This window comes from Sycon ciliatum, chromosome 3 (genome assembly GCF_964019385.1).
Source record: "Sycon ciliatum chromosome 3, ocSycCili1.1, whole genome shotgun sequence".
NCBI lineage: Eukaryota > Metazoa > Porifera > Calcarea > Leucosolenida > Sycettidae > Sycon > Sycon ciliatum.
Window position 1 is genome coordinate 27577127 of NC_088645.1, and position 27927 is coordinate 27605053.

Genomic DNA, 27927 nt, shown 5'->3' on the forward strand with positions numbered 1-27927 from the left:
TTGAAAACATTTGTCCGTCCTCGTATTGTTTAAACTAGCTCTGCCTCTCGGTATTGAGCACTTTCCTGAGCAGCCTGGAACCTCTCTGGTTTATAAGACACTTATGCATGGACACGTGGACATGTGTATCCACGCGCCGTACTTTCTGGTGGCGCTACGAAAGTTTGCAACGAAAATCCCCAGTATGGTCACATAATTGGCCAATGCATGGCTGAGGAAACACCTCCTCGTTGAGGTGACGTTTGGCAGCATAGTAGTGCAGCAAATGGCATGTCGGATATTCTAATTTTCCCAAACCCTGCAGTACTGGGCCAAGCTCGCCAATATTTGACCAATGGTATACATGCTTGCAAGAAACTGGCGGCTTCTTTATAGATGTTGCCTTTAATTTACTTCACCATACATATAGGTACAGGCATTGCTGGCTTCTTGCTCTGGATCATATAAGATGCCACAGCTTCTAGGCTATGATTAGATCCGCCCGATAGTTTTGTGCCAGGATAATATTATTATATCACATGGTACGCCATTCTTTGCAGCTCACCAGCATCGCCCTTTGCATACTTTTACCAACTGGCATTAATGCGCTGCTAATGGGCTTCTTTGTCCTAGCTTCTCTCCTTTCCTGTATCATGACGTGAAAATACAGGATGGGTAAATGGAAAAATGCGCTGAGCAAACTGAATTTTCTCAAAAAGCTCTGGCCACGTGGCTAGTCCCATAGGCTCGATCCAGGGCGATAACAGCCTTGAAGGCACAACGTGCAATGCTGTGTACCTACAGAATGACTGAAGATGAGGGAAGCTATAGTGTATATTTAAATGTCTACAATAAACAGGTACATGTACGCGTGTGTCCCACCGGTGCTCAGGTATGATACCAATTAGGCAATACAGTTTGAATAAACCCATTCACAATATTGTGCTCGGATACTGAACCAATCATACAATGAAAAGTACAGTGGTGGCAACTGAAATCCGACCCCTGAGCGGTGCGCTCAGCTGATCAGGGGTCGGATTTCAGATGCCAGCACTGTACATGAGAACACATGAGTACGAGTTATGAAGCAAATGAAGTAACTGTTCACCAATGCAACAGTAACACGATACACGTCTACGGTCATGTAGGATCGAAGCACGAAGAGTGCAATTAGATAGTAGCAACTGGTTCTTCACAATTCGCAAAGATAGCCTTCGTATTTATCTATGATATTTCCGATCCACCCAAGAATCTCAGCCAACAACACGTTTCATTGACCACAGGTACGCCACCGACATGAGGGTCAAAAGTGTGGATGAAGATCCAAAACCTATGCAAAGCGCCAGTTATTCACGGCGAGAAAATCCAATGTTCCCCTACTCCTCTCCTAAATGCACTGGACAGACTATGGTTAGTTAACAATCTAGGGCAGAAAAGCGAGATATTGGGGTAGGTGTGAAGCTCACATGATGGAGAGGGATACAGGGCCATTGTATTATTGAAAGGTCTAATGGCGCCGCTCACGATTCTATAGCTACTCTCCAGTTTTAGAGAAAAACATTTCCACACGTAATTGCTGCTCTACAGTTATTCATAAGAACTATACTCTCCCAAACCCAACAGAATAGGGCTTGAAGCTTCTATCTAACAGTAGGCCTAAAGGCATAACCAATGCTGGCTTTTGGATCTACATGAACCGTTACTGTTACGTGGATGCATGCATGTTCTTGTCATTCGTATTTTGTTGACCCAAACGCCAGACAGATTGGCTGGACCTGGTCTTCCTGGTCCTGGAAACACTACAGTTACAGAAAGACATCACACGTGCGTGCAACACCAACACAAGTGGCTTATCCACCACGCACGACAATGAGCAATGCGGGTCCAACGTGACCCAGCAATTGTAATCTGTCTGTCTGTGTGTGTGTCTAATCTTCCACCAAAATCAATTTCAAGTCATGAAATGAAAATAAGACCTCAGTGGACATATATTAGAACTCTCATGGTACACGTCCTTTGAGCTCTGCACGCCATATGCACACTGCAATCAAATTCAGGATAAATACTGAAGATTATGAATCCTTATTTAAGGTATAAAGAGTACAATCTCACTTACTGATCCTAGCTGTGTAATGAAATATAAACTTTTTGCTCTCGCAAATCAAATACCTCATCAACATATCTCTCAATGAAAACAGAAAGCCTAACAGAAAATCTTTATCTCCTCTAAATTTAGTGAAAATGATATCCAGCCCCAATAACATGTGCCAAGGTAATGAAGGAAAAACGAAAAGATAGGCCGCCATCGGACATGAAATATAGCTATCATGATGTACATAATAATGTTAATACACGTCTTTTGAGTTCTGGACATAATAACCATACTGCAATGAATTTTGGATGTACATCCAAGATAACTAAGCCTAGCTGTGTAATAAAATAGAAACTTTCTGTTCTCGCAAATGAAATACCTTACCAACATATCTCTCAATGAAAGCAGAAAGCCTAACAGAAATCCTTAATCTCCTCTAAATTAATCGAAGGGTTACACCGCACAGAGAGGCATGTATTCCGGTTTTCATTAATGACAGTCTCCAGTCCCTATAACATTATACGTAGGTAAGTATACAAGAACCAAAAGTAGTGACAAAAATCTCAAATAGCTTTCTTAAATGTCCTTGCTTGCCATAAATAGAAATGAAGCAAACCCGACATGCATAGATAAAACAGCACCTAATATAGCGATTGGATATGAACGTGAGAAAAATTTCTCGGATGAACAAATTTAAAGCAAACATCTGCATGTGTTTTACATACCTAATTTTAGCAATAGAATGCGTGATTCTCGAGGAATTGTATGAAGAGAGAAGGGCTGCTGTCCACATAAACTAAGAAATGGTCAGCACAAAATGTAGTTACACTGATAGTTGGAAAATGCATGCGTAGGAAAAATAGCGTACAAACCTGGTGTACATCTTACATACTAAGTTGGTTCCACTCTTCATGCAACACACTGGTTCGATGGTTCAGCAGCGTTAGCAGGGGACTTCACTCTGATATCTCGGGCTGTGACGCTGAGGGCTAGAGTTAGCCTTGTTGATCCTCGTTCCTTCAAATATTATCAAAAGAGCAGAGTAAACAGATAATAGGAGGCATCTAAAGATACATGTACCGGAACTAGAGATACACTATAGCATGATATGTCGGTCACATTAATACAAACGCAGTGATCAAATGAGCTCGATCTCATCAAACACCCTTCTATTATCCTGTATGGTTAATACTGATATTTGACCGCTTAAGACCGATTCACAAAACAAATTTCTGCCACTCGACACGCGATTTGCGACTGCTGCGACAAGAAACTGCCTGTTATGAGCTGTTGCATACAGCTCGCAAGGTGCCTGTCGCAGAAGTTGAAGAAAGTTCAAATTCTGCGACATACAACGCACAACATACACATATGGAGTGGTGAGAACGAAATAACTGCTCCATCCACTGCATTTAAAGTTTCTTGACAGCACGTGCAGTAGAGTATGCACTAAATCTACCCTATAAACCAAGTGCTTCCTCAGGATTATGGGAGTATTCAGGAGCTTTCCGTATACTCATCATAGAATTTGTTCCAGCCAAACTACATACATTGTATGTACTGTGGCCGACTTCATTCTATTTGCCAATATCTACAACTTGGAGTCACGTTGTTGATGTAAATGAGGTTGGGCAGAAAGCACATATTGTGGAGGTGAAACAACCTCATTGCTTTCTCCACAATCCAAAAATTAGGACTTTTCTTGAGCTATCAGTTCCAGTAAAATGAGCACTGAGGAATCGGGTGAGACCGAAAGGGTGCAAAACGTTTTTTCGAAAAGTAGATCAACTCATTGTTTTGAATGGCGCTTGCTTTACTAAGCCAAATATTTTTAGCATACAGTCACCGTAGAACGCCGAATATCCAGACGTCAACTATCTGGGTGATCAATTATCCTATTCGCCTAGCCGGGCTGGACTATAGAAGGCTTTATAATTATTGTTAGAAATCAGACGGTGAGCCTGGGAAAACATTGTAACCTGGAAAAATGTGGGCACACGTTCTGCGATCGAGGTCACTAACTCAACAGTCAACCAGATTTTAAACAGTCAGACGTGCACAGTCTAGCACAAACACTGACAAGGAGTACTGAGACATTCCACGGCACGAAAGTCAGCTTGAGCACTGCTCGATAGCGCTAATCAACGGTCTTCTGACTTGGAAGGCTCATGCATTAACAATTCTGGTTTAGCTGGTGGACACGATCGCATAACTTGTGCCCACATTTTCCGTGTTAAAATATAGTGAGGAAAATGTTTCAGAGCAGACTCGCTCTCTGCCCATTCACTCTGCGATCTCGAACTCATTCCAAAGTTTTTGTACAGTGCTGCATGGATGCAAATTCCGTTACTTCGCATTAATAGGATTTTCAGAGCATGACTAAGCTGTTGTTTTCCACTAGTTTCCACGCATGGTAATTCTGAAGTAGTGGACATAGTATGGCTGAGGATCTATCTAATGCCGATCTTGCCATCCTCGGCTTTGACGAACTTCGTGACCTGGCCAAGAAAAATGAAATCTCGTTCACCAGCAATATGAGCCAAGGATTATTTTATACAAAAGACCAAGGAACTACGGAAGGCTGCTGGCGTGCACATTCAAGATGTGCTAGAGCGTTTACCCAGATAGTCGCAGATTGTCAGTACCGTCGGTCAGTGTCCTGCAATGTTATCGCATGAGCTGATTGTTTAGTAACTGGTAGTGTTAGAGAACAGTATAGCGTAACTTGTAGTTCCTTGGTCCTTTCTAGTTTGTGTAATTTGGACTTCACGGAGAATTTCAAAGTGTTAGGAAAATAGAGGCCGCATGCCTCGTACTGCTCTTTTCTCTCCGAAACTCGACACTTGGAAGCCAGATAAGAAAGAAGGAAAATCATTAGTCACACCACCGGGACTTGTACCAGTGACCTTGCTATTCACGAGCAATGCTCTAACCAACTGAGCTACAGTATGACTCTTATCTACAGTGATGGCAAATCTGTCATTCTTCGATCAATCAATATCTGGCTTGCATCGTACTGGCAACTCACACTAATCAAGAGGTCCCTCTTGAAATCTTGGGGAGTGCATTAAACTATGTCGACTGCGAGCAAACACAAATTACACTTTCCAATTTGGACTTCGTTGAGAATTTCAAAGTGGTAGGAAATTAGAGGCCACATGCTCATGAATTTTTATATTGGTATTATTCCCATTAACAGTCCCGTCATCCTTGTCAACTCCACCCCTATCCACATCACAACCCAATTTCGTGGAAATCCATTCCAGAACAATGCATCCCATCAGCTTTGAGCATTACATGCTCCTGCTCCGTGCATCCACCTGGTTTATGATATCTCAACCCCCCCCCCCTCCTATTTTCACTGAATGTTTTGCATTTTGCCCCCAGTTGATTTCTATTTAATTCAAGTAACTGTTTCTGGCTGGTATTAGATCTATCGCACTTTTTAAATTTCCTTTCTGGTTAAATTAAATGGAAACATGGAAAACGGTGTGGAACAAGTTCTATTTTAGAGTTCGCGAACTAGACCAGATTCTGCACAGTCAGACGTGCACAAAGTAGCACCAGACTGATAATGAGCTCTGAAATACTCCACGGCAAGGAAGTTAGAAAGAGCCGAAAAACTAACAAACTCTTGCGCATAATTTGTGCCACACCGTTTCAACCTTGATAACGATACTCAACTGTGCTCCACTGTCCAAAGAGTCCTCAATGCCCATAGATATCAGAGGCTTCTACACGTATCCACAACTATCAGCCACCAGGTTTCCTGATGATCGTGGAAACTTGGACTTGCACTACAGCTTCCAATCTCTCTGTCTTGTGGAACGATAAAAACCGAAATGGTATTGGTATTGATTAAGAGAGCGTGTCCGAGAATACCAAAGTATGTGTGCAAATGGATCTCTCCGATTTCGCTCAAAATTTGCAGGTAGGTTCCCATTGGGGTGTGGATCGATTGTGCAAAGCCCTTTAAAAAAGTTTCTGAAGGGAACCTTGAAATTTGCATACCCTCAAAAATGGCTGAAATATCACATTATTTATGGGTCTTGAAACGAGTCACGCCACAGCGTATACGAACAAGCTATGAACAAAACTCCATGAAGCCAACATTGCCTCACCTTGGAAGTGCTCCTGGGGCAGTACCGCTTAGCCACGCCAGCATCCCAGAAGACGAGGTCCATCACCCCCTGACGCCACAAATGATCGTCTTGAAAATAGCCAATTTACAAGCGCTGGCAAAACAGCCAGCTACGTCGTCAATTGGCCAGAACTATACACCGGCAGATAGTAGAACACCTCTTCTAGCGCTGAGGACATGTCCCCCATCTTTCTTTTGGGGTTTCCTTGAATTAAACTTTTTTGAATTTTTCCACTCGACCATGCTGAAATACGGCCAAAGTCATACCTGCGCAGGAAAGCTCGCCCCTCCGCGACGTCTCCACCGCAATTTTTACTTCAACACTGCTCCCAAGGCCGCAGAACAAAGTGTATTGTTGGCTCTGACAAGGAAAAGCAGCGGTGATCACTTGTCACTCCAAACGACAAGCTTCTTCTTGCGCCACCAATAATTTTTTGTGCGACTGTTGATGCAAAGTGACTGAAGGCATGAGCGCAATTCTTGAATTTTACTACGAGAGGCATGGTGAAATCACGTGCCTTGTGACGCAAGAATGCCAGGCCGCGTGAATCACGGCTCACGAGATTTCAGAGTCACCTTCGTCAAGTGCGCTTGTTACTCCCCTTGAACGCCCGTTGGTCTGGAAGTGATCACACTTGTGTTGTTACTGCACTCAAGAACACGCTGACCGTGTTGTAGGCCTACTAACAGGGACTTTCCCTGCCCGTGTAGGTCGAAGACCAATGAAATGTTGATGAAATCACATTCTTTTTGTATAGGATGTTGCACGGTTCTGAGGGGATTATTTTTCAAATCCCCTAGGCGCGCAGCGCTGCGGGGATTATGAAAAATAATTCTCGCGGACATTGTGCAATATCCTGAATCGACCACCCTTTTCAGGAGATCAGTGTGGTACACGTTTTGTGTGCTGTTTTGTGTGCTGTTTTGTGTGTTGCTTGACTTTTTCAAAGACCGGTACTACCATGTTGTTTTTTCTACGTGATTTCATGCTGGTCAAGTTGTTGTTTCTGTCCTTGTGATCGTCGTCTCCCCGCTGTCTTGTGTTACTCTGGCTGTGCATTCGACAGCCTGTAATAATAGTATTTTAGTAGCGTTTACAGTGCGATAACTTGCGTGGTAACAGTAGCTAGAATAGGTGTAGCTAACGTGCTGTTTGTGTTCTAGGACGACGAGTAGCTAAGCTTGTTTGACATGGGCAAAGATCTGGTCTCATGGGAAGTGTCTGATGAGGAGTATGGTGAGCTTCGCTGCTCATTTGTTCCGGATGCTCCGGTGAATAACTGCGACACAGATACTAGAAGTGATGAATTTGACGAGCCTTGCTGCTCGCTAGTTCAAGATGTGGAGGATGAAGAGTTTGATGAGATTTGTTGTCCGCTTGTCCCTGATGCTGATGATAATGCTGATGCTGATATTGCTGCTGCTGATGATGATGCTGATGAAGCAAAGGACGATAATGATCATAATAAAGTCCCGGATGAGTCTTCCAGTTCCACGAATGATAACGCCAGTAATCGCTTTGCCCTGGTTTCGTACGAACAGGTTAGTGCCATGGCAAAGTCAAGTGTGCCCAAGAACACCAGAAAAAATGGCCTGGGCCGTTTCAATTTGGGACAAGTGAAGATCATGAAGGGATTCAGCACAGTATCCAAACAAAAAAAATGAAAAATGCAGCCGGTCGTCCAATTGTGGAGTTAGACGACATTGAGTTGGTGTGGCTTCTGCAAAGGTTTGTCCTCGAAATCCGTGACGGTGGCGGCCAGGAGTACTGTGCCAAAACCGTTCACGAGATAATGGTTGAGCTGCAGAGAGCTGTCAGGAAAGGGGTCTGACTGCAGCTTCTTTGCTCCTGGGAATTCAAGTCGTTTCAGGACGTAATGGATGGTCTCATGAAGCAATCTGCAAGATTTGGCCAACCAAAGACGAAGCAGGCCCTGGCAATATGGCCTGAAGATGAAGATGTTCTTTGCAAGTCGGGTGTGTTGGGCAGAAGAAACCCAAAGCAGCTTGTGGACACGATGTTTTATCTTGTTGGCAGGAATTTTGCACTGCGCAGCGGAGAAGAGCACCGTGCGTTGCGCTTTGGTTCCACCAGCCAGATCAAGCTGGTGGAGAAGGACGGGGAGCGCCCGTACCTTCTGCACACGGAGGAAGTTTCGAAGAGTTACCAGGGTGGTCTCAAGACCTGGAAACTGACCCCCAGAACGGTCAAAGCCTTCAATAATCCGCAGTGCCCCGAGCGGTGCATTGTCTCACTTTTCAAAACCTACACGAACAAGCGTCCAGATAGCAATGAGTTTTATCTCAAGCCGTTGAGAAAACCAATCACTCTCTCCGCCGAACGTGTGCCACGGTCCTCTACGATGAGGGCATGGACGAGCAGCTGATTAAAGAGCACACAGGTCACCGAAGCCAGCCGTCCGAGCCTACAAGACGACGTCACATAAAAGCGAGATGCGTGCATCTGATGATAACAGACTCAGCATTGGCTGTGCTCACACGGGTAACGATCAACCCAGATGATCACCGTCTGACCAGCTACTGGAAGACCAGATATTTTAACGTCAATTAAAGTTAAGGATCTCCGGACTTTTGTGGGTTAACGAGGTGAAATTCTAACGAATTCTGTCTCAAAACTGGCAAACGACTGTACATGCACATATCGTTTAGTACATAACGACTTCAAATGTTAACGAATTTTTTAAATTTGTTAAATCATTAGAATGAAATGTTCGTGTTACGAATTTGTAGTACGACTATGATTTACGCATGTCGTTGTATTTGGTTCTTGTCTTGTGGAGTCCAGTGTCTGATGTCATGGTCTAGGTGTACGCGCGAGTATGGTGTGATGTGTGACGTTTATGGTATGTGGTGCATGCAAGAGTACGCGTTGTCAGAGTGTGAGGATGTGCTTCCGTCTGTGTGAGAGTGACTGTCAAGTGAATGCTGTACATGCGCAGTGCTAGTTTGGTCTGGGAATGAGAGTCGTGTGTGATTCGTCCATGGTCTGGTTGTCTTGGTCTTGGTCATGTGTTCTGTACGTATTGGTCCCTGATTGGTCGTCTCGATTTGTCGTCGGTTTATTACTGCTTGTTCTTTGTTGTTTTCTTTGAGTCTTTTCCCTAGAGTCTTCCCGTTGTCCTTTTTGTCCTCACAAAGTTTGTCTCTCTCCTCCTGCGCCCTCGTCATTTCTTGGTATAATATAAGAGTATTGAAGATACAATCAAGAGTTTGTGTTGTTGTGTGGCGAGGGCCAGGGGGAGAAGCATTTCCTTTACATTCGTTCATCAGCCCAGATGATCACAGTCTGCCCAGCTAACGTTACTGCATTGCCTTGCCCAAAGCCAGTGCAACACATCAGTGGGGACCGGCAGCGAACCCACTAGAGTCTAGACGCACACGTACGCACACACACACACCACACACGCGCGCACACGTACACGTACACACACGCAAACTCACGCTGGATTAGGTGCCATGCCGCGGAGATTCTACGCCTGGTTGGGGCTGATGTGACCACTATGGAACAACACACACGTACACACACGTACACATGCACAGGGCGTCAGCTTGATTGTTTGGACAATCGAGGTCGGACAATCAACGTGCAAATAATTGGATAAGCAACATATTCGGATAAGCAAGGTATGGCTGCATTATACTCAGGGAAGAACTCATTTTATTGGTCCATTAATTCGCAGATTTTATCCCTCCACAGATATTCCTCACTTCTTTGTATTGGCTATTTTCATTATGTGCCATGAAGTGCAGACAGTAAACAAATAAATAAAATAAATATACTCCAATTTCAGAAATTTTCGGTGCTCAAAATTTTCTTTATGAGAGCAAAAGGCCTGGTTAGAGGTGTACAGAAATTTTAGGTGCAGCAAACCAATTCCCTATTGGATTATGTCTTTTAGTGTTTGTTCGGTTTATTGAAATTTTAGGTATGAAACGGATGCACCGAAAGTACCGAAAATAAAAGTACACCGAAAATGTGTGAGCTTACAGTACTCGATCTGAGTCTCTCTCGGCGTTGTGCCATTGTTACTTTTGCTCCTGGATTTCTCTCGCTGTAACTTTGCTACTACAATTGCTAGTACTCATTTAATAGCTTGTGGGTCGGTGGCACAGTGGATACAGCATATGCCTCCCTCTCTCTCCTTCTTCCTAAACTCACTACTTGTGGGAGGGAGTAGTAAACTACCGATATTTTACTACTCATTCACACGCGCATTTGAATGTTTCAAGTTCCTTCCAGATTTCCTTGTCCTTTGTGGCTTTCGTTTTCAGATAATTTTAGTTCGAGTGACGTTTACTTTTAGCTCGAAAAGAAAAATTACTTCAGCCTGTGTATAATTACAGTATTGTTGGTCGCCGAAGAACTGGGGGGGGGGGGGGGGTCAGCCTCCTAGCCTAGACCGTTCATATTTTCATGCATTAGTCTGTGTGCAGTTAACTCACCGTGTATACTGTATACATTGATATGCTGTGCTTGATGAAAGTCTAGCGTGGTCGTTCTCCGACGCTCTCCGTTCTTCAGTGCCCGACAGTACTGTAGGAAGGGTGCCTGCTCTCCACACCGGAGCTCACGCTTTTCCCCCGGACTCGACTTGACACTTGACTGACTCACGACTCAGCCATCCAGAGCACGCGAGCAGTCCATTGAGCTTTCGACAAAAGCGCGAGCTCCGGTGTGGGGAGCAAATACCTTTGCTATGAAACCATCACCGAAGTCGCTACCACTACTTCGTACTGTGTGTACTTGCGAATTCAAATGAAGAATGCAACTCACGGAATATGCATGAATCTTTCAGCTGCAGCTTCTCCAGCATCATGCAAGGGAACAGGTGCTCGTCCGTAGCACTCATACTCCTCAAACTGTAGAGCTCTGATGGCAGAGAACAGAAGGCGGAAAGAGCAGAAGACGCGAGCTCCAGTAATCGCAGTGCACAATGTCACGTTTGTGAATGTGTCGAACGATCAGCTGTTCCTCAAAATGTCACGGGTTTTCACAAAACGAGATGCAAAAACCACAGTACGTTGCAATGCTATGGCCGCAATGCCCACAGCCCAGCACTGCAAGTGTGGAGCCATATGAAATGCCAGGCATGGACACCGGCGTGCATCACTCGTTTCTTGTAAAACAATGTGCTGTGTACTTATGTGATGGCATTCACCTAACTGTCGCCTGTCTCGCGTGCACGTGTAATATGAACATGCATGATTTGTGTCTTTTCCGTCTTCTTGTTCATCCATGTTTCGACCAGTTACCGTTTTAGTCAAGTCCAAAACCTACCACGCTAGTCGCAGTAAATACCAACTGTAGCAAACATATAATTGTCTACTTTTCCTTTGTGTTTTGCATTCCGGGCACGGAATGGCCGTGATTCCGTATCACGTTGCTCATCGCAGAAGCAGAACTACTTCCTATCTGTCGTGGGGCTGAGACATGCAGACTTTTAAGATGCAAACTAATATTGACACTGTCGATCACATCAACGTGCTTGCTCATCATATGGCAGAAGTGAAATTGTGCATAGCACTGAAGGCTAGGATCCAGAAGAGATCATTCAACAGCTCCATATGAAAATACGGGTACGAGACGAGCACAAGCTAAATACTTGATCGTTTTCTAGGGCTGAGGGCTCGTAAGAACGCTGCCGAAAACCTCGTATTGAACGGTGTACACCTCTCAATTTGTCAGCTGCTCCGATGTGAGTTGTATTTCGCACTCTTTCCGTCACATAGTGATACAAGACTCGTTTCATTGTAGCAACGATTTGGTACCATATCTCTGAGACTACCAGTGTGTCCTTTTCAGTGCCAAGATACAACAAATACTCAAGTCAAAGAGGGGATGAAAAGCATTCGAAGGTGGATGCACTAAAAAAGGAGGGGGGGGGGGAGGAGAGGAAACTAAACCACTGCTATCACAATAGCTGAGCCCTGTCATAGCACAGCCATAGAAGTATTGCAGTGAGTGAATTGAAATAAAGGAGTGCAGCAGCAGCAACAACAACCACAACATCGACGACGACGACAACATCCATAGCAGCCTGAGGTTAGCCATCGTGAGAATAATGATTTATAACTTACTCGGCCATGGCGGCGTCTGGATGCTTCCTACTTCCTCCGCGTCATCGAAATTGTCGCAGTTTGACTTTTGATATAAAACGGGGTATTTACTCACCAGCACTCGTACCACAGGTAAGGAATCGGACATAGGCGATGGTCATCAGTATAGGGTGACGGCAAAGTTCTATTTTCTGTTATTGGAAGCTGGAATTTTTGAACTAGACGCAATTTCTTCGCTGATGTCGCTGCGATGGTAATTTCGACTCGCTGAGATCAGTCAGGCGTTGCAGCCTGCACATTTCTCGTGCTTATGGCCATTCACTCAAGCCTCATCACTGTTTTACCTTAGCTGGGGTGCGAATGACTTCGTGGAACAAGTGGCAGCGCTTGGAGAAACATCGAGGGGTCAGCAAACTAAATGCCTGCAACAGCGGTAAAATTTGTCGCTCTGGCCGAGACACTCAGTACATGATTGCACCTGCAAGAGCCGTGTAGACTCTACATGTAGTGCTAGTGATGCACGCGCAGGTGCCGTACCATGTATACCAGTGAATCAGGGCCGGGCAGTGATGCTGAAAAAGAGGGCGCGCTGGACGTGATAGTACACTTACCTGCATGAGCTGTGAACACACAGCTAAAATAAATGGGCATGCCACGGCTAAAAAAAGTTCATTTCAAGATCGAGGTGATTCCGCCGACGGTAATCAACCGACCTCGCAACGATCTTGTATTCTTGCTAGGCTTCGTAGGTGGTGAAGTAGAAATCATCCAGAGCTAGCAGACGACAAGCATAGCAGCTCTTGTCCTGTGGAGAAAGTCAAAGCGTTTGAGATGAGGCGCGACCAACTTTCAACCTTCCTTGAAATATTTCGGAACGATATTTTTGCGTCCATTGACATCAGCGACGACGAGGACTTCATCTCTGCATGCAAACTCTCAGTCCAACTGTCCTGGAACATTACTCTAGGCTTCAGACTATCATTCTGTGTAATATGTTTTGAATGGCTTAGCTTATGGAGTTGTCAGTAACAAGTGACAAGTTACTAGTCAAACTGCGACAATTTCGATGACGCGGAGGAAGTAAAATGGACAAAGATAAGCAAAAGCACCATGGAGAAAAATGAACACAGAAAGACAGACAGACAGTCAAGCAGACAGATAGATATACACGCACGCACAAATGCTAGTTAGCGTGGGAGGTCAACAACAACACCTTCTCTTCCCGGCCAACTCACACTGACGCCGCTCGACTGCTGGCTTGTGGTGTTGGTGGCTGTTCACGCAATGAAGGAACTCCGCTTCTGAAGAAACAAGACACAGGAAAAGCGGCACTGTTGACTCAAACAGACAGAGAAGCAGTGCCTGAAATTTTTGTTACTGTCAGTGCAGAGCTTGGCCCAAGAAGCTAAGCAAGCAGATCAGTGACATTGCAGTGTAGTAGTCATGATCACTGTGGCTCACAAAGAGTAATCGTGATCACTGTGGCTCATCACGTGACACATTCTCACAACCCGAACCCAGGACATAGGGCACATCTGGACAAGACTAGACAACCGGGTGCCAGCCGACCAGCCAGCCAGCCAGCCAGCCAGCCAGCCAGCCATCAGTCACCTCCACCCATAGTTAACAACGAGCAACTAGCAAGTGTAGATCCACAGAATTGCATGCCACTATCATGTTGTGAAAGAAAAGCCGTCGTCATAAGTGTAGAAAGGCAGAGCTGTCAAGTTGTTCAGAGTCTGCCAGCACCCGGCAGTTCTGTATGCATAGAGAACATGAAATGTGTTACATACCTCTCCTGCAGTGCGCTATACCTCTCTGGCTGTTGTAGACTGCCGTAAGGTTGCAATGCAGGGCCAGCCGTATTGTCACCATACCTGGGCATAATGAGAAAGAAAGAAAAAGAGAGAGAGAGAGAGAGAGAGAGAGAGAGAGAGAGAGAGAGAGAGAGAGAGAGAGACAGAGAGAGACAGAGAGCGAGAGACAGAGAGGGAGAGGGAGAGAGAGAGAGAGAGAGAGAGAGAGAAAGAGAGAGAGAGAGAGAGAGAGAGAGAGAGAGAGAGGGAGAGAGAGAGAGAGAGAGGGTGAACGGCATCTAGACAGTCTAGTACACAGCTATGTCGTGAATATGCATCACGAATCCGCGTTACGCTCATTATGTCTTTATTTGTTTATGTGTTACATCATGTTGACGTCATGCTGATGTCTTGCTGCACGCATCGCGTGCACCGTTTTGCAGCTCTCAGCCCGGAGCATGCGCAGCGAGCCTGTCGCTCCTTTTTTGCTGCCTTTTCCCTTTTGCATGCTTCACTTGTCTCAACCTTGTCTCAACTACTAGAACTTGTCTCAAATAAGGTTTTCTGGTGACACTCCTTTTCAAGTCACCTAATCCGTTCAAGTAACAAGTGCAATGTCGTTCCGTGAACCGGAACCCCTCCATATTTGAGTTACCAAGACGTATTTGTGCGTGGCTATCCAAGCTCTCCCACTCAACAGTTCAAAGTTGCGCACACAGCTAGAAGAGACGCATACCAGAAAAGGGCCCACTCTGTTTAATTATCTTGTCCCTGGTGACACAATAGCCTTTTAAAACGACACAGAAAATTTGTGATGCGTCCGAACTGCATCTGTGGCATCCGAGCCCTCTTCGCACATTGGATGCATCCGAACCCAGGCGGGTAGGTCGTGTTTAATCAGGGTAGTCTGGTCATTACACCAGCAAATGGCCGTCAAATGTACTAAAAAGTCAAAATAGCGGATATGAGGTTGCCGCCGGTGGTACATGGCTCGCACATCACAGATGTGCGAGCCACGTACCCGGAGCCCTCTGGGCACACTGGGTGCATCCTTTTGATGATAGATAAATTGTACGCCATCCTATACACACCTGTTGGGAGTGCAGCGTCCTGCTGTCTGGGCTGGCACCGCTGCTGCCATTGCCATGGCTCCAACGCTTGGTGAAGCACCACGAGACGGGGTACGAACGCCATCGTTCACTTCGCCATACAGGCTGTAGGGGGAGCTGCAGTGTGAACACAAAGTGAGCAACACCGAAGGAAGATCTTTGCTTGTATCAAGCTCTCGCAATTTTTCCTAATCCGCCTGTGTGTGTGTGTGTGTGTGTGTGTGTGTGTGTGTGTGTGTGTGTGTGTGTGTGTGTGTGTGTCTTTCTCTCTGTCTCTGTCTCTCCCTCCCTCCCTCTTTCTCTGGTATACGTACACTCTACACCCTACATACATACACACATGAGCATGCGGCACTGTCATCTACACAAAGACAAGTTCAACTCTAGATGGGCGGATACATGCAAATCAAAAGCACACAGGCTGGTGACATACTCTGATACGGACTTGTTCTGGTTCATGTCTTGCAGTGCGTCATACACTGCTGGCAGGTGAAGACTTCCGTAAGCTTCTGCTGGAGGGGCAGCCGCATTGTTCTCCGGTCTGGTCGTGACAAGAACAGCATGTCCAAAACATGAACCATGAATGCACCCCTGATGTCACGTATAAAGGCTAGGCTTATGCTGTAGAGGCCAATATCAGGGCTAGGCTTCTATTCAAACTAGGCATTCTATGTATGTGTATGTCAACACGAAAACCAGGCGTATGTGCCGCCAGTGCATCTTGAGTATCAAGCTTGTATTCAAAACAGGCTGCTGTACAAGGCAGGCTATTATACAAGACACTGCGGCACTCATGGGGATCTGAAGCGTCCGTGCACACCTAACAATTTGGATATCTTTCGCACGGCTATCAGTTCGATGTGCTTGTAAAGTGCTGCACATAATTATATCATATCCACCGGCCAGTGTCGTTACTCTTTGGCTTGCCACATGCATGGTGCACAGCCATTAGGCCTAACTCCAGCGCATACTGCAGCTGAAACTGGTCCAGCAAAATGTAGCACAAAGACACAATCATACTATTCATACGATGATTTTGCATCTCCTGTTCGCAATCAATTCATTGTTTGCTACTAAAAAAAGTGTCCTGACCAAGCTCCGGCCAAAGCAGAAGCAGCAGGATAGGCTACTACACGTCTGTATGATCTGTAGGCAATACACCATGACATGGTGATGATCATACCAGTAGCTGACATGGCACTGCGAACGCAGTTCTGTTGTACGGACAAGCCGGCCTGGACAGTGAAGACACGGACAGGCGATCTCTACAGCGTACGCTGAACAGACATTGTACTTACGTGCGCGCTGTCAAGTAGCCACTCACGGAAACGCCGTCGGCATTCGAGCCGCAGCGGCTCAGGTGAGAGTAGCTGAAACAGGCAGGCACAAAACACAATCGACAATACACAGTGCACAGTGGCAGAGTATCAATCATACAGGCTGAGCGCGGATGTGAACACAGCCGACTCCTGATATAACGAACACCATTGTACAGGAGAATTAGTTCTTTATAGCCAAAGTTCGTTTTGCACAGAATTGCACTCACACTATACAAGCAGCAAGGCATGGCTGGAGTGTACTTGGTTCACATGCCGCCCTACAAGGTGTGGTGCACCGCGCACACTTGACTCACTTGATCGGCTTTCATCGAGCAGCACTGTAAATCGTTTTTTTTAACCTGGACGCTGTCTTCAAGGACATATATAAATACTCTTCTCTAGCAAATGATCTGTACTCCATCATCAGCTTACATAAATATAGCTATAAATATAGCAAGTGCTACATTAGTGCAAATTTAACTCGGTTACTGAGCCAATAAATATAATCAAAATAGAAAAAATCACATGAATAGTGGATGGTTGCTTCATAACTCGTTTCCATGTGATTTCTTCTATTTTAGCTACATTAGTGCCTTACGTTTCCTGTGGGTTAAGTCCGCTGTTGTTGTCACTGACAGGTATCATCCAAATATACAGGTACAGCCGGTCACAGCCGAAAGAAACCACGGCAAACAAACACACACATGCACACACACACATACACACACACCAACACGCACGCATGGACACAACTACAGATTATGGGCAATAAGATAACCGACGAGCAGGAGCTCAAGAGCAATGGTCAAATCGGGGGGGGGGGTGCTTACTCGGTATATTGTGCACCCGCTCTTGATTTCCAGTTGTGTTTGCAGGCTAATAACGTTATCCCTGTGAGCCAACCTGATTCTGTCGATCAGGCGTACCGGGTAAAGTTAGAACGTATGGCACGGGCGGTCTTGTGTGAAAGCCTCACGGGCATCGCGGCTTTCAGGTTGCAATCCCTGTCCGACGCCCAGAGAGGGGGGGGGGGGGATTGCGAAATCCTGACTTAAATTGCATGCATGTGTATACTGTACTAGAGTGAGCAAGACCTGTAACTGCTTCTCAGCCGATCAAAATCGGATTCCAAAAGAGGTGTCCCAAATTGCTTTCCAACAAAAAAATCGGTGACGAATACCATATTATTCTCCGGAGTATAAGCCGCACCCAGATTTTTCAGTCACGAAATACAGACATCTACCCTGTATTTGGGCACCCTGTAAGGGCCGATTTCCACTACGGTCCCGTGAGTGCCGTGCCGTGAGTACCCATGGTGATTTGCTCACGTGAGGGGCAGTTTTGTTGCGAGTTCATTCCGTGGCTCCTGCCGTACCGCGCCGTGGACATTCCGGTGCCGAGGGCCTCTGGGGGGGGGGGGGGGGGGGGGGGAGGGGTGGAAATGGCATGCCGTGGTATTCCGTGGGGTCGAATGCAGTGAGTAGTAGGTATTTTACTACTCCCTGACATGAAGTTTTTTCTTTCTTTTCATGCTTACGGTTTTCGTGGCGTTGAAGGCGGTGGGTGAGGCTGAGCAGCACTCATAAACCTTTCGGTTGCATTGCTGCAGCGGTGCACAGGAGAGAACGAATCAACACAGCATTATCACCGTCAGACTGATGTCACGACTGCAGCACTGGCTGGCCCGAGAGGAGTGAACTAAACCTGGCCTACTAACTTACTGCCATGTTCGGAAACTTCACTTCTCAACTCCAAAACGGTCTCTTCACTGCGATTCAAATGAAATTAAGATTTACATTACACCAAATGTTCGGGTCTGGTCCATCGTTTTGGAGTTGAGAAGTGAAGTTTCCTTAATGTGTTAGTGGCTGCGTTGGAGTTTGCGGAAAATTAGAAGGGTTTACTACTGTTATGTTTGGGGAAATCTGGCTGGATTGGGGAAATCTGGTTGGATTGGGGAAATCTGGCTGGATTGGGGAAATCTGGCTGGATTGGGGAAATCTGGCTGGATTGCCATCCGCTAGTACACGGCTAAACGGCATACAGTTGAACCCCGCCTAAGACGCACGCGCGCGCTAGCACCCACATCCACTCATGCACGCCCAAGCACACATAGCCCTCCCTCCCTCCCTCCCACTTCTCCTTTCCAGACACACATTGAACAAGATGACACCAGCGCACACGAGACAAACTGACCGAGGTGATCCCGATGCCAGCGCCTGATATGCCGCCGCCTGCAGATCCGTGGCTGTACCCGATCCGCTGGGAGAATCAGATTTCAGCAGCACAGAGAGTAGAAAACACCAATGGTCCGCACAAGTCGGTAGACAACACATGGACTGGCAGACAGAAATTTGAGTAGAATCCACAGATCCTCACAACATACAGGGCTCTAGCCAAAGGAGGGTAAGTTAGGAGGACGCAGCCACCCCCCCCCCCCCCCCCCCCACACACACTCACTCTAATCGAGCGACCCCTGAGAAAATGTGCCCTTCCCCCCCCCACTCATTTGTCGATTTTTCAGGCAATTCAATGAAAATGCAGTGGCTAGTCGCAAACAGAGTGTTCATAAAGGCGCACTCGTATGGGTGAAGTCGGCGATTCGCTCCCATACATTGCATTTTGCAGGGCAAGACAATTTTGGAAAATGGAAAAATGGGTTACGGAGCACCCGTCTCCCCTGCCCCCCACTATTTGGACCTGGCTAAAACCCTGACATACAAGCAATGCTGGACTACTTGAGGATTGCAAATAGCCAAACGGGCTAACCGAGGAAGCATTGTCTAGAAAAAATGTCACTACTCGTGCTCTTCAGGGTGCTGGGTCGAATGGTCTTGGTCCGATGAAGCTGAGACGCTTCCTTCCTCCTTTATTCCCAATAGTACTCGCGCACTTTCACCAAAACTGGCTGACTGCGCCCTACTAGACGGGGATTTGTATGGAAAATGTCACTAAAACCGCCATTTCGTTCTTATAAAAGTACGTATGACCGCGATTGGCCCATACGTTGTAGTCTTTCGGATGCCGAGTTGACTGTTTTTGGTCCGAGAAGACGGCGATGCAGCGTTCAGCTCTTATTCCCAATCGAACACCAGGGTTCTAGCCAAAGGGGGGTAGGGGGGCGCCGTGCCCCCTACTCCATTTGCCCCCTGTGAAATAGTGCCGCCCCTTCTCATTTTCCGATTTTTGTGTTTTTTTTTCACGCCATTCAACGAAAATACAGTCGATAGTCACTACTAGAGGGTTCATCAAGGCACATTTGTGAGGGGTGAAGTCGGGGATTCACCCCGTATGTTACATTTTGCATGGCAAGACAATTTTGGACAATGGAAAAAATGGGTCATGGGTAACTTTTCCCATGCCCGCCCCCCTACTATTTTGACCTGGCTAGAACACTGGAACACGGTTGAGAAAGCGGTCATGTGCCGATCCGTACACTAGTCACCTGATCACCATGCCTGCGGGCTACAACTCACAGCCTGTTAGCGCGCATTCCTGTCACTCCAGTTGAGCCTCGGTGTGAAGGTTGTAGCCTACAGCCTACAGCATTTCATACGTAGTGTCCATACCGCTGAAGTAGAGTTTTTTTTTTTAAAGAAAAGACAAGTAATGGAAGAAAGAGAGGTAGAGAGTAGTCTTCTTCAAGGTTTTTCCTTAGTTCGGTTTTGGAATTCTGTGGCCATGAGGCGGAGGCCCGAGTAGATTACAAGGCGCTGAATCGTACGTCAACCGCCGATTGCCTTCCAAGTGCACGTCGAACTCTATCCCCTGGAGAAGAGGACGGCGTGTATAGCGCCAGCTATCTGCTTGACAAGCGACGTCACTTCTGGTCCGAGTTCTGTACAGCCGATCATCTCGCGCAGTGCCTACGTGTACACATGTACATGCTGCACGCGAGGCATGGATCCACAAAGGAAAGTCTTCAATGGATCCACAAAGGAAAGTCTTCAATGGATCCAGAAAGGAAAGTCTTCAATGGATCCACAAAGGAAAGTCTTCAATGGATCCACAAAGGAAAGTCTTCAATGGATCCACAAAGGAAAGTCTTCAATGGATCCACAAAGGAAAGTCTTCAATGGATCCACAAAGGAAAGTCTTCAATGGATCCACAAAGGAAAGTCTTCAATGGATCCACAAAGGAAAGTCTTCAATGGATCCACAAAGGAAAGTCTTCAATGGATCCACAAAGGAAAGTCTTCAAGCTGCTGGTCCAACTGAACAGCTGCAGCTATGCTCAACATCTTGTAAAGTGTAATGGAAACCATGAAGGACTGAGAGGCCACACTGGCATTCAATGGGAGTAATGCTCCTCCTTGGATTCGGCATACATGGCGGACATCTTTGAGATGAAATCCTCTCCACTATCGTCCATTTCATATGTACCGGCATTCACTGGGAGGAATGCTCCTTTTTGGATTCGGCATACACGGCGGACATCTTTGAGATGAAATCCTCTGCAGTATCGTCCATTTCATATGTACCGGCACTCACTGGGAGGAATGCTCCTTCTTGGATTCGGCATACATGGCGGACATCTTTGAGATGAAATCCTCTGCAGTATCGTCCATTTCATATGTACCGGCACTCACTGGGAGGAATGCTCCTTCCTGGATTCGGCATACACGGCGGACAACTTTGAGATGAAATCCTCTACAGTGTCGTCCACTTCATATGCAGTATCCATAATGTAGACATTAATGATGGAGACGAAACTTGGTTGAACTACACACTACTGCACTAGTAGTGTGGAATGCGGGATCATGGCAGATTAGCAAATATACTAATCGAACGAGGAGCTAATCCCAAGTTGCAGATCCCCCGGGGAGGATGGAGTCCGCTTCACATGGTAGCCTACAGGAACCATACCAGCGTTGTCAAGGTGATGCTGTCACATGACAATGACGGTGTCACCTTGGATACTGCACTGCTTACCAATAACGGAAAACAGTACTGAGTACAGAGTCAGTACTCTCACAACAGTCAGTAGCAGCTCGCCTAGGCCGAGCGCCTGGACTTGTAAAAATTAATTTTGTAAGTCTTCAATCATGTTTGCATGTACGCGCTATCCAGCCATGTGGCGTGAACAGATTGCTTGACGTGAAAGGTAGCGAGTCGTACGCGGACGTGTCTGACACATGAAACGAAAAGATTTTTTTGGCGGGTAGTCAGCAAAAAATTAAGTGACGGTCCCTTTAGTCCTTCGCGTCACATGACAGTGACGGTGTCACCTTGGATACTGCACTGCTTACCAATAACGGAAAACAGTGCTAGACATTGCAAACGATCGGAAGCATGAGGGATGTGTGAAATTGTCCCTTTAGTCCTTCGCGTCACATGACAGTGACGGTGTCACCTTGGATACTGCACTGCTTACCAATAACGGAAAACAGTGCTAGACATTGCAAAAGATCGGAAGCATGAGGGATGTGTGAAATTGCTGCTGGAACACGAGAGTGACAAGTCTCCATGCATGCAGACAGACAGCCTTCAAATTCTCACCCTAACTTGTGGCAGCCGTCCTTCACTAGCCGCGGTCGCCCGCCATGCTCACGATGTTCCCTGGTGCACCCAGGTGTCCATGCCCGGTGCCCCTTTCGACCAGGGCTTCCATCCGTCGGCGCTGGGAGGGGAGTCACACTACAGTCCAGCACGCCAACCCATCTTGATTCTTGAGAAGAAAGACCTGCCGCAATTTCACCGAGGACCAGTGCAACAATTCCTTCTGCTGCCGTGCCTGCGTGCGCCTCCAACGCAGTGGAAAGCACTCAGAAACCGAATGCGGTAGGGATCAGCGCGCCTCCTCAGTGCCTGCTCTGTAAGCACTCTGTGGACACCCGCGTCAACGTTTGCCGATTAGCCCGGCTCCTAACCCTTCATTCTGATCGCTCCTTCTCTCAACTTTGCATGTAGTCCGTGGGCACTTTGTGTTTTTTCATGCCATTCAAAGAAAATGTTTCCCTGCCAGCCCCCCCCCCCCAGCCCTATAATTTTTACCTGGCAAGAACCCCCTGCTGGCGCATGTACAGGTTTCCCGTACGCACGGCAGGGCTTGCCGTCTTTTCCAGTTTCCATGCCTGCGGACAGCTTTCAAATTCTGCCCCACCCTCCTCATCCCATGTCTCACTCTTACACTATACTCAACATCACCTAATTCTCAGTCAATATCCCAATTCTCTTTCACTACAGTACCGTCGGGCACCGAAGAACGGAGTGCCAAAGAGCGACCAGGCTAGAACTCCATCAAGCACAGCATACCAATGTATATACGGTGACTCAACCGCGCATGACAAAAGAGTAGTAATACCGTAAAATTCCGTAAATAAGCCCACCCTAAATAACGCCCATGTCCGATAATAAGCCCAGTTTTAGGCGGTGTACACTTCAAGTCCGTTTTAGCGCCCATGCCCGAAATAAGCCCAGGGCGTAAAGTGGACTCAAAATGACCAGCGCGCGAGCGTGCGTTCGCGTACAAACTGTAGAACAGTTGTAGATCGAGTGCGTTCACTCCAACTGCACGCAGCACAGTGCAGAACTCAACACTGTCACGGCGCGCGAGGACAGCGATGTTCCGTTGGAATGTAGCAAACTGCCAAAAAATGTAGCAAAACATGTCGCCTGCCAACTAGTGGGTTGCTGATAGATTGATCTTCTGCAGATTGCGTCCGAAATAACGCCCATGCCCTAAAATAAGCCCATGCCCAAATATACGCCCGGTTTTTGACGCTCTGCAAAGTATACGCCCGGGGCTTATTAACGGAATTTTACGGTATTTCCACTGAAACTCACCCAAAGGGTGCCCCGAGAAATAAAGGGCCTGTAATTTCGGGGTCCGGATAACCGCGATATGAGAGTACTTAGAAAAACTCTCTGGTTTGCGATGACTTACTGTTGACCATGGCTGCGGTTGAATGTGTCGCGTGAAGGCTTGCTGTAGGATGGTTTCTGTGCGGCGGTCTGGCCTGATAGACCGGGCGTAGGGACGATGACAGTTGCTGATGATACGAGATGTGTGGGCTGGGTTGTGCTACTGCAATACACACACGCACGCACGCACACACACACACACACACACACACGCGCGCACGCGCACGCGCACGCGCACACACACACACACACAAGGAGCAGAACTAGTCTTCAAGTTGACTTTTTAAAGACCCTACATCACTCTGAAGAAGACAATCATCGGAACGGTAAATATGAATCGGTATCATCATCAACAGGTGTAGTTTTGCTCCTGCTGTGTGGTCCGGCTATCTGCCGTTGCATTAGAGCATAGGCAGAGGTTTACAACATATCTGATATGCAAAAAAACAACGTCAAATTTAAAACATCAACAATCCCTCTGGGCGTCCTCTCGCGGAAAGGTTTCAAAATTTAGAGACCAAATCATCGCATTTCGATGCCGCAAATAGTGTGTGGTGTGTGTATGTGTGTTTGGTGTGTGTTTGGTGTGTGTTTGGGGGGGGGGGGGGAGCAAAAGTACAGTCAAGACTCCTATACATGGGGGGGCAGAAGTCCTAAAAGTGGGGGGGGGGGGCAAAAGTACACAGTCAAGACTCCTAAACATGGGGGGGGGGGGGCAAAATTTCACGGTCAAGACTCCTAAACGTGGGGGGGGGGGGAAAGTACGCAGTCAAGACTCCTATACAGGGGGGGGGGGCAAACGTTCACGGTCAAGACTCCTAAACGTGGGGGGGGGGGGGATGTTCACGTTCAAGACTCCTAAACGTGTCTGTGTGTGTGGGGGGGGGGGGGGGGTACGCAGTCAAAGACTCCTAAACAGGGGGCGGGGAGTACCCACTCAAAACTCCTAAACGCAGGTGGGGGGGGGGCAACATTACGTCGTCAAGACTCCTCGTAAGTAAACATGGGGGACAAAGTTCACAGTCAAGACTCCTAAACGTGGGGGGGGGAGGAAACAGTCAAGACTCCTATACATGGGGGGGGGGGCAAAAGTACACAGTCAAGACTCCTAAACATGGGGGGGGGACAAAAGTACGCAGTCAAGACTCCTAAACAGGGGGGGGGGGCAAAGGTTCACGGTCAAGACTCCCTAGTAAACGTGGGGGGGGGGGGGATGTTCACGTTCAAGACTCCTAAACGTGGAGGGGGGGGGGGGGGCAAAAGTACGCAGTCAAAGACTCCTAAACAGGGGGTGGGGGGAGTACACACTCAAGACTCCTAAACGCAGGGGGGGGGGCAGAAGGAGTAAGCAATAAAAAAAAAACCCTAAACGTGAGGGGAGGGGGCAAACGAGAAGCAGTGTGTGCTTGCTTACATGAAAAAAAGGTTAAACAATGTTTCCGCTCGGGTTGGAACCGAGGACCTTGTGCGTGTGAAGCACACGTGATAACCACTACACTACGGAAACACCCACATGCTATCAAGGTACCAGTTGTTCTGCACATACATACAGCTTGATACTTGGGGAAGGTTGGGCACATGTAGTACGTGCTCACTTTGTATGTGAGGCCATGTTCCTATGTCGTGTAAAGTGTGTCCGCCTGTTGCTGCGCTACAAGAGACATTTCGAACTTTACAAAGAAGTCGGAACGAGGACTTGCTTTTGTAGTAGGCATGCATCTCAATTTCATGCCATGCGATCATCACTAGTAGAAATTAATAAGAATAAAAAATTAAATTAAATAAATCACGTGAGTTTTTCCCTGATGATCGATCGTATGTCGTGATGCCTAGGTTGCCAGCACAACCTCATTTTGAAATCGTTGTAGAGAACCTCCGCTCATTGTGCTATCAGGCACTGTCACGGTGGGCAGGCGAAGAATCAGTGGCTACAGTGGGGCTTTCAGATGTGAAAGGAATTTGTACCTGATTCAAAGGTCAGTTGGTGAGCACCCTTGAAAGGTCCAGGCGCCCGTATAGCCGTGGTTGGCTATAAAAACCCTGCAATCACCACGCAAAGTGATCATTGGCTACCCCAGCCACGTATTGCTTGGAATAAAATAAATAAATGAGAGTCAGACTCTTGCATTGCTACACACCAGTACATGTACTGGCTACTAGTAGTATGCAGCCACTACTCCCCCCCCCCCCCCCCCCTTGCCACGTTAACATCTCTGTTCTCAGAACCACTCCTGTGTTCACAGTTATCAACAAGAGCTGTTGAACACATTAGACCCCCCCCCCCTTCCTACACACACATACCTATAAAAAAAACCTAAAGTGAAGTACTGGTATGGTGCGCTGGGAAATCAGCAAACACAAGGAGACAGGCATTCCTTGGATGCTGTTCGAGCCAATCTAAGAAAAAAAAGAATCGCAATGGGGGTTCAGCTCAAGTGGGGTTTGAACCTCCAACTGCGCTTTGCATGTGGGCTTGAAGATTGCCAGAAATGAAGAAACAAAAGAAAGAAAAAAAGCATACCGCAGGGGCTCGAACCTGCAAAGTTATGAACTAAAAGCTCACGTGAATACCATTACCCTATACAGCAGGTGATAGAGAATGTGGCGGAATTTGATGTAATCTACTATAGGCATACTTGTGGGATATCGGTTTCTTGAGGGGCTTTCACGGCAAAGGATACAGGATGCTTTGCCAGCGGGAAAGAACCAACCCAGCACAGGTGCCCTAACTGGGAAAACGGAAAGAAATGCTGGCTACATCACAGTGCCCTACAAACACACTGACTGTGTCAATCAACTCACAATGCAGAGCAGGCTTCCTAGCTTCTTTCCAACTTTTCTTCAAAACAATGATCTTCCAACACATATTACTGATCAGGATGGACAAGGTTTGAGAGACCAAACGTGATGGAAAACCCAAACTTCCCCAAAATATTATTGAAAAGAAACACAACTCTTGTCAATGAAGGAAGCAAAACCATGTAATGATCAAGCTGAATTTGAGGGAGTGTGGAGTAGTCAAGACTCAGGCATGGGGGGAGGAAACAGTCAAGACTCCTATACATGGGGGGGGGGCAAAAGTACACAGTCAAGACTCCTAAACATGGGGGGGGGGGGGAAACGTTCACGGTCAAGACTCCTAGACGTGTGGGGGAGGGGGGGGGGGGGGAGCAAAAGTACGCAGTCAAGAAGTCCTAAACAGGGGGGGGGGGAGCAAAAGTACGCAGTCAAGAAGTCCTAAACATGGGGGGGGAGCAAAAGTACGCAGTCAAGACTCCTAAACATGGGGGGGGGGAGCAAAAGTACGCAGTCAAGACTCCTAAACATGGGGGGGGGAGCAAAAGTACGCAGTCAAGACTCCTAAACATGGGGGGGAGCAAAAGTACGCAGTCAAGACTCCTAAACATGGGGGGGAGCAAAAGTACGCAGTCAAGACTCCTAAACAGGGGGCGAAGGAGTACACAGTCAAGACTCCTAAACGCGGGGGGGGGGCAAAAGTACACACAGTCAATACTCCTAAACGTGGGGGGGGGGGCAGAAGGAGTAAGCAATAAAAAAACTCCGAAACGTGAGGGGAGGGGGCAAACGAGAAGCTGTGTGTGCTTACATGAAAAAGGGTTAAAAAAAAGTTTCCGCTCGGGTTCGAACCGAGGACCTTGTGCGTGTGAAGCACACGTGATAACCACTACACTACGGAAACACCCACATGCTATCAAGGTACCAGTTTTTCTCCAAATACATACAGGTTGATACTTGGGGAAGGTTGGCAGGCGAAGAATCACTGGCTACAGCGGCGCTTTCAGATGTGAAAGGAATTTGTACCTGATTCGAAGGTCAGTTGGTGAGCACCTTTGAAAGGTTCAGGTGCCCGCATAGCTGTGGTTGGCTATAAAAACCCTGCAATCACCACGCAAAGTGATCATTGGCTACCCCAGCCATGTATTGCTTGGAATAAAATAAATAAATAAATAAATGAGAGTCAGACTCTTGCATTGCTACACACCAGTACGTAAAGTACATGTATTGGCTACTAGTAGTACATGTAGTATGCAGCCACTACCCCCTCACCCCACCCCCCACACCCCTTGCCACCATGTACTGCTTGTTCCCTCTCTCTCCGGTACAGTAGCAGGCATGTGTCTCAAAGAGGCAATACTGATGACAAACACATGTATCCCAAAAAAACAACAATTTTGTTAACATCTCTGTTTTCAGACCCACTCTTGTGTTCACAGTTATCAACAAGAGCTGTTGAACACATTAGACCCCCCCCCCCCCACACACACACACATACCTAAAAAAAAAAACCTAAAGTGAAGTACTGGTATGGTGCGCTGGGAAGTCAGCAAACACAAGGAGACAGGCATTCCTTGGATGCTGTTCGAGCCAATGTAAGAAAAAAAAAGAATCGCAATGGGGGTTCAGCTCAAGTGGGGTTTGAACCTCCAACTGCGCTTTGCATGTGGGCTTGAAGATTGCCAGAAATGAAGAAAAAAGAAAGAAAAAAAGCATCCCACAGGTCTCGAACCTGCAGTTATGCACTAAAAGC

General features: G+C 46.9%; 1 protein-coding gene and 2 non-coding genes across 4 annotated transcripts in view; all 3 read right to left on the minus strand.

The window, feature by feature from the left end:
* Nucleotides 1-2696: 2696 nt before the first annotated feature.
* The window catches only part of LOC135811931 (uncharacterized), a 47590-nt gene continuing 22359 nt past the window's right edge, over nt 2697-27927 (minus strand). Inside the window, exons 4-15 of one of the 2 annotated variants that reach the window (XM_065325201.1) lie at nt 23401-23541; nt 18711-18776; nt 18052-18117; nt 17113-17145; nt 16494-16565; nt 15629-15736; nt 15178-15312; nt 14084-14167; nt 13526-13591; nt 11008-11103; nt 9675-9731; nt 2697-3088 (exon numbers count right to left, since the gene is read on the minus strand). In XM_065325201.1, coding sequence (XP_065181273.1) covers nt 9704-9731; nt 11008-11103; nt 13526-13591; nt 14084-14167; nt 15178-15312; nt 15629-15736; nt 16494-16565; nt 17113-17145; nt 18052-18117; nt 18711-18776; nt 23401-23541 — 895 coding nt within the window. In that variant the 3' untranslated portion in view covers nt 2697-3088; nt 9675-9703. The remainder of the gene's footprint in view (nt 3089-9674; nt 9732-11007; nt 11104-13525; nt 13592-14083; nt 14168-15177; nt 15313-15628; nt 15737-16493; nt 16566-17112; nt 17146-18051; nt 18118-18710; nt 18777-23400; nt 23542-27927) is intronic. The other variant, XM_065325202.1, reaches the window with a different exon arrangement.
* Trnav-cac (transfer RNA valine (anticodon CAC)) lies at nt 24813-24885 on the minus strand. Its single transcript has one exon. It is a non-coding gene; the product is annotated as a tRNA-Val (tRNA).
* On the minus strand, nt 27006-27078 carry Trnav-cac (transfer RNA valine (anticodon CAC)). Its single transcript has one exon. It is a non-coding gene; the product is annotated as a tRNA-Val (tRNA).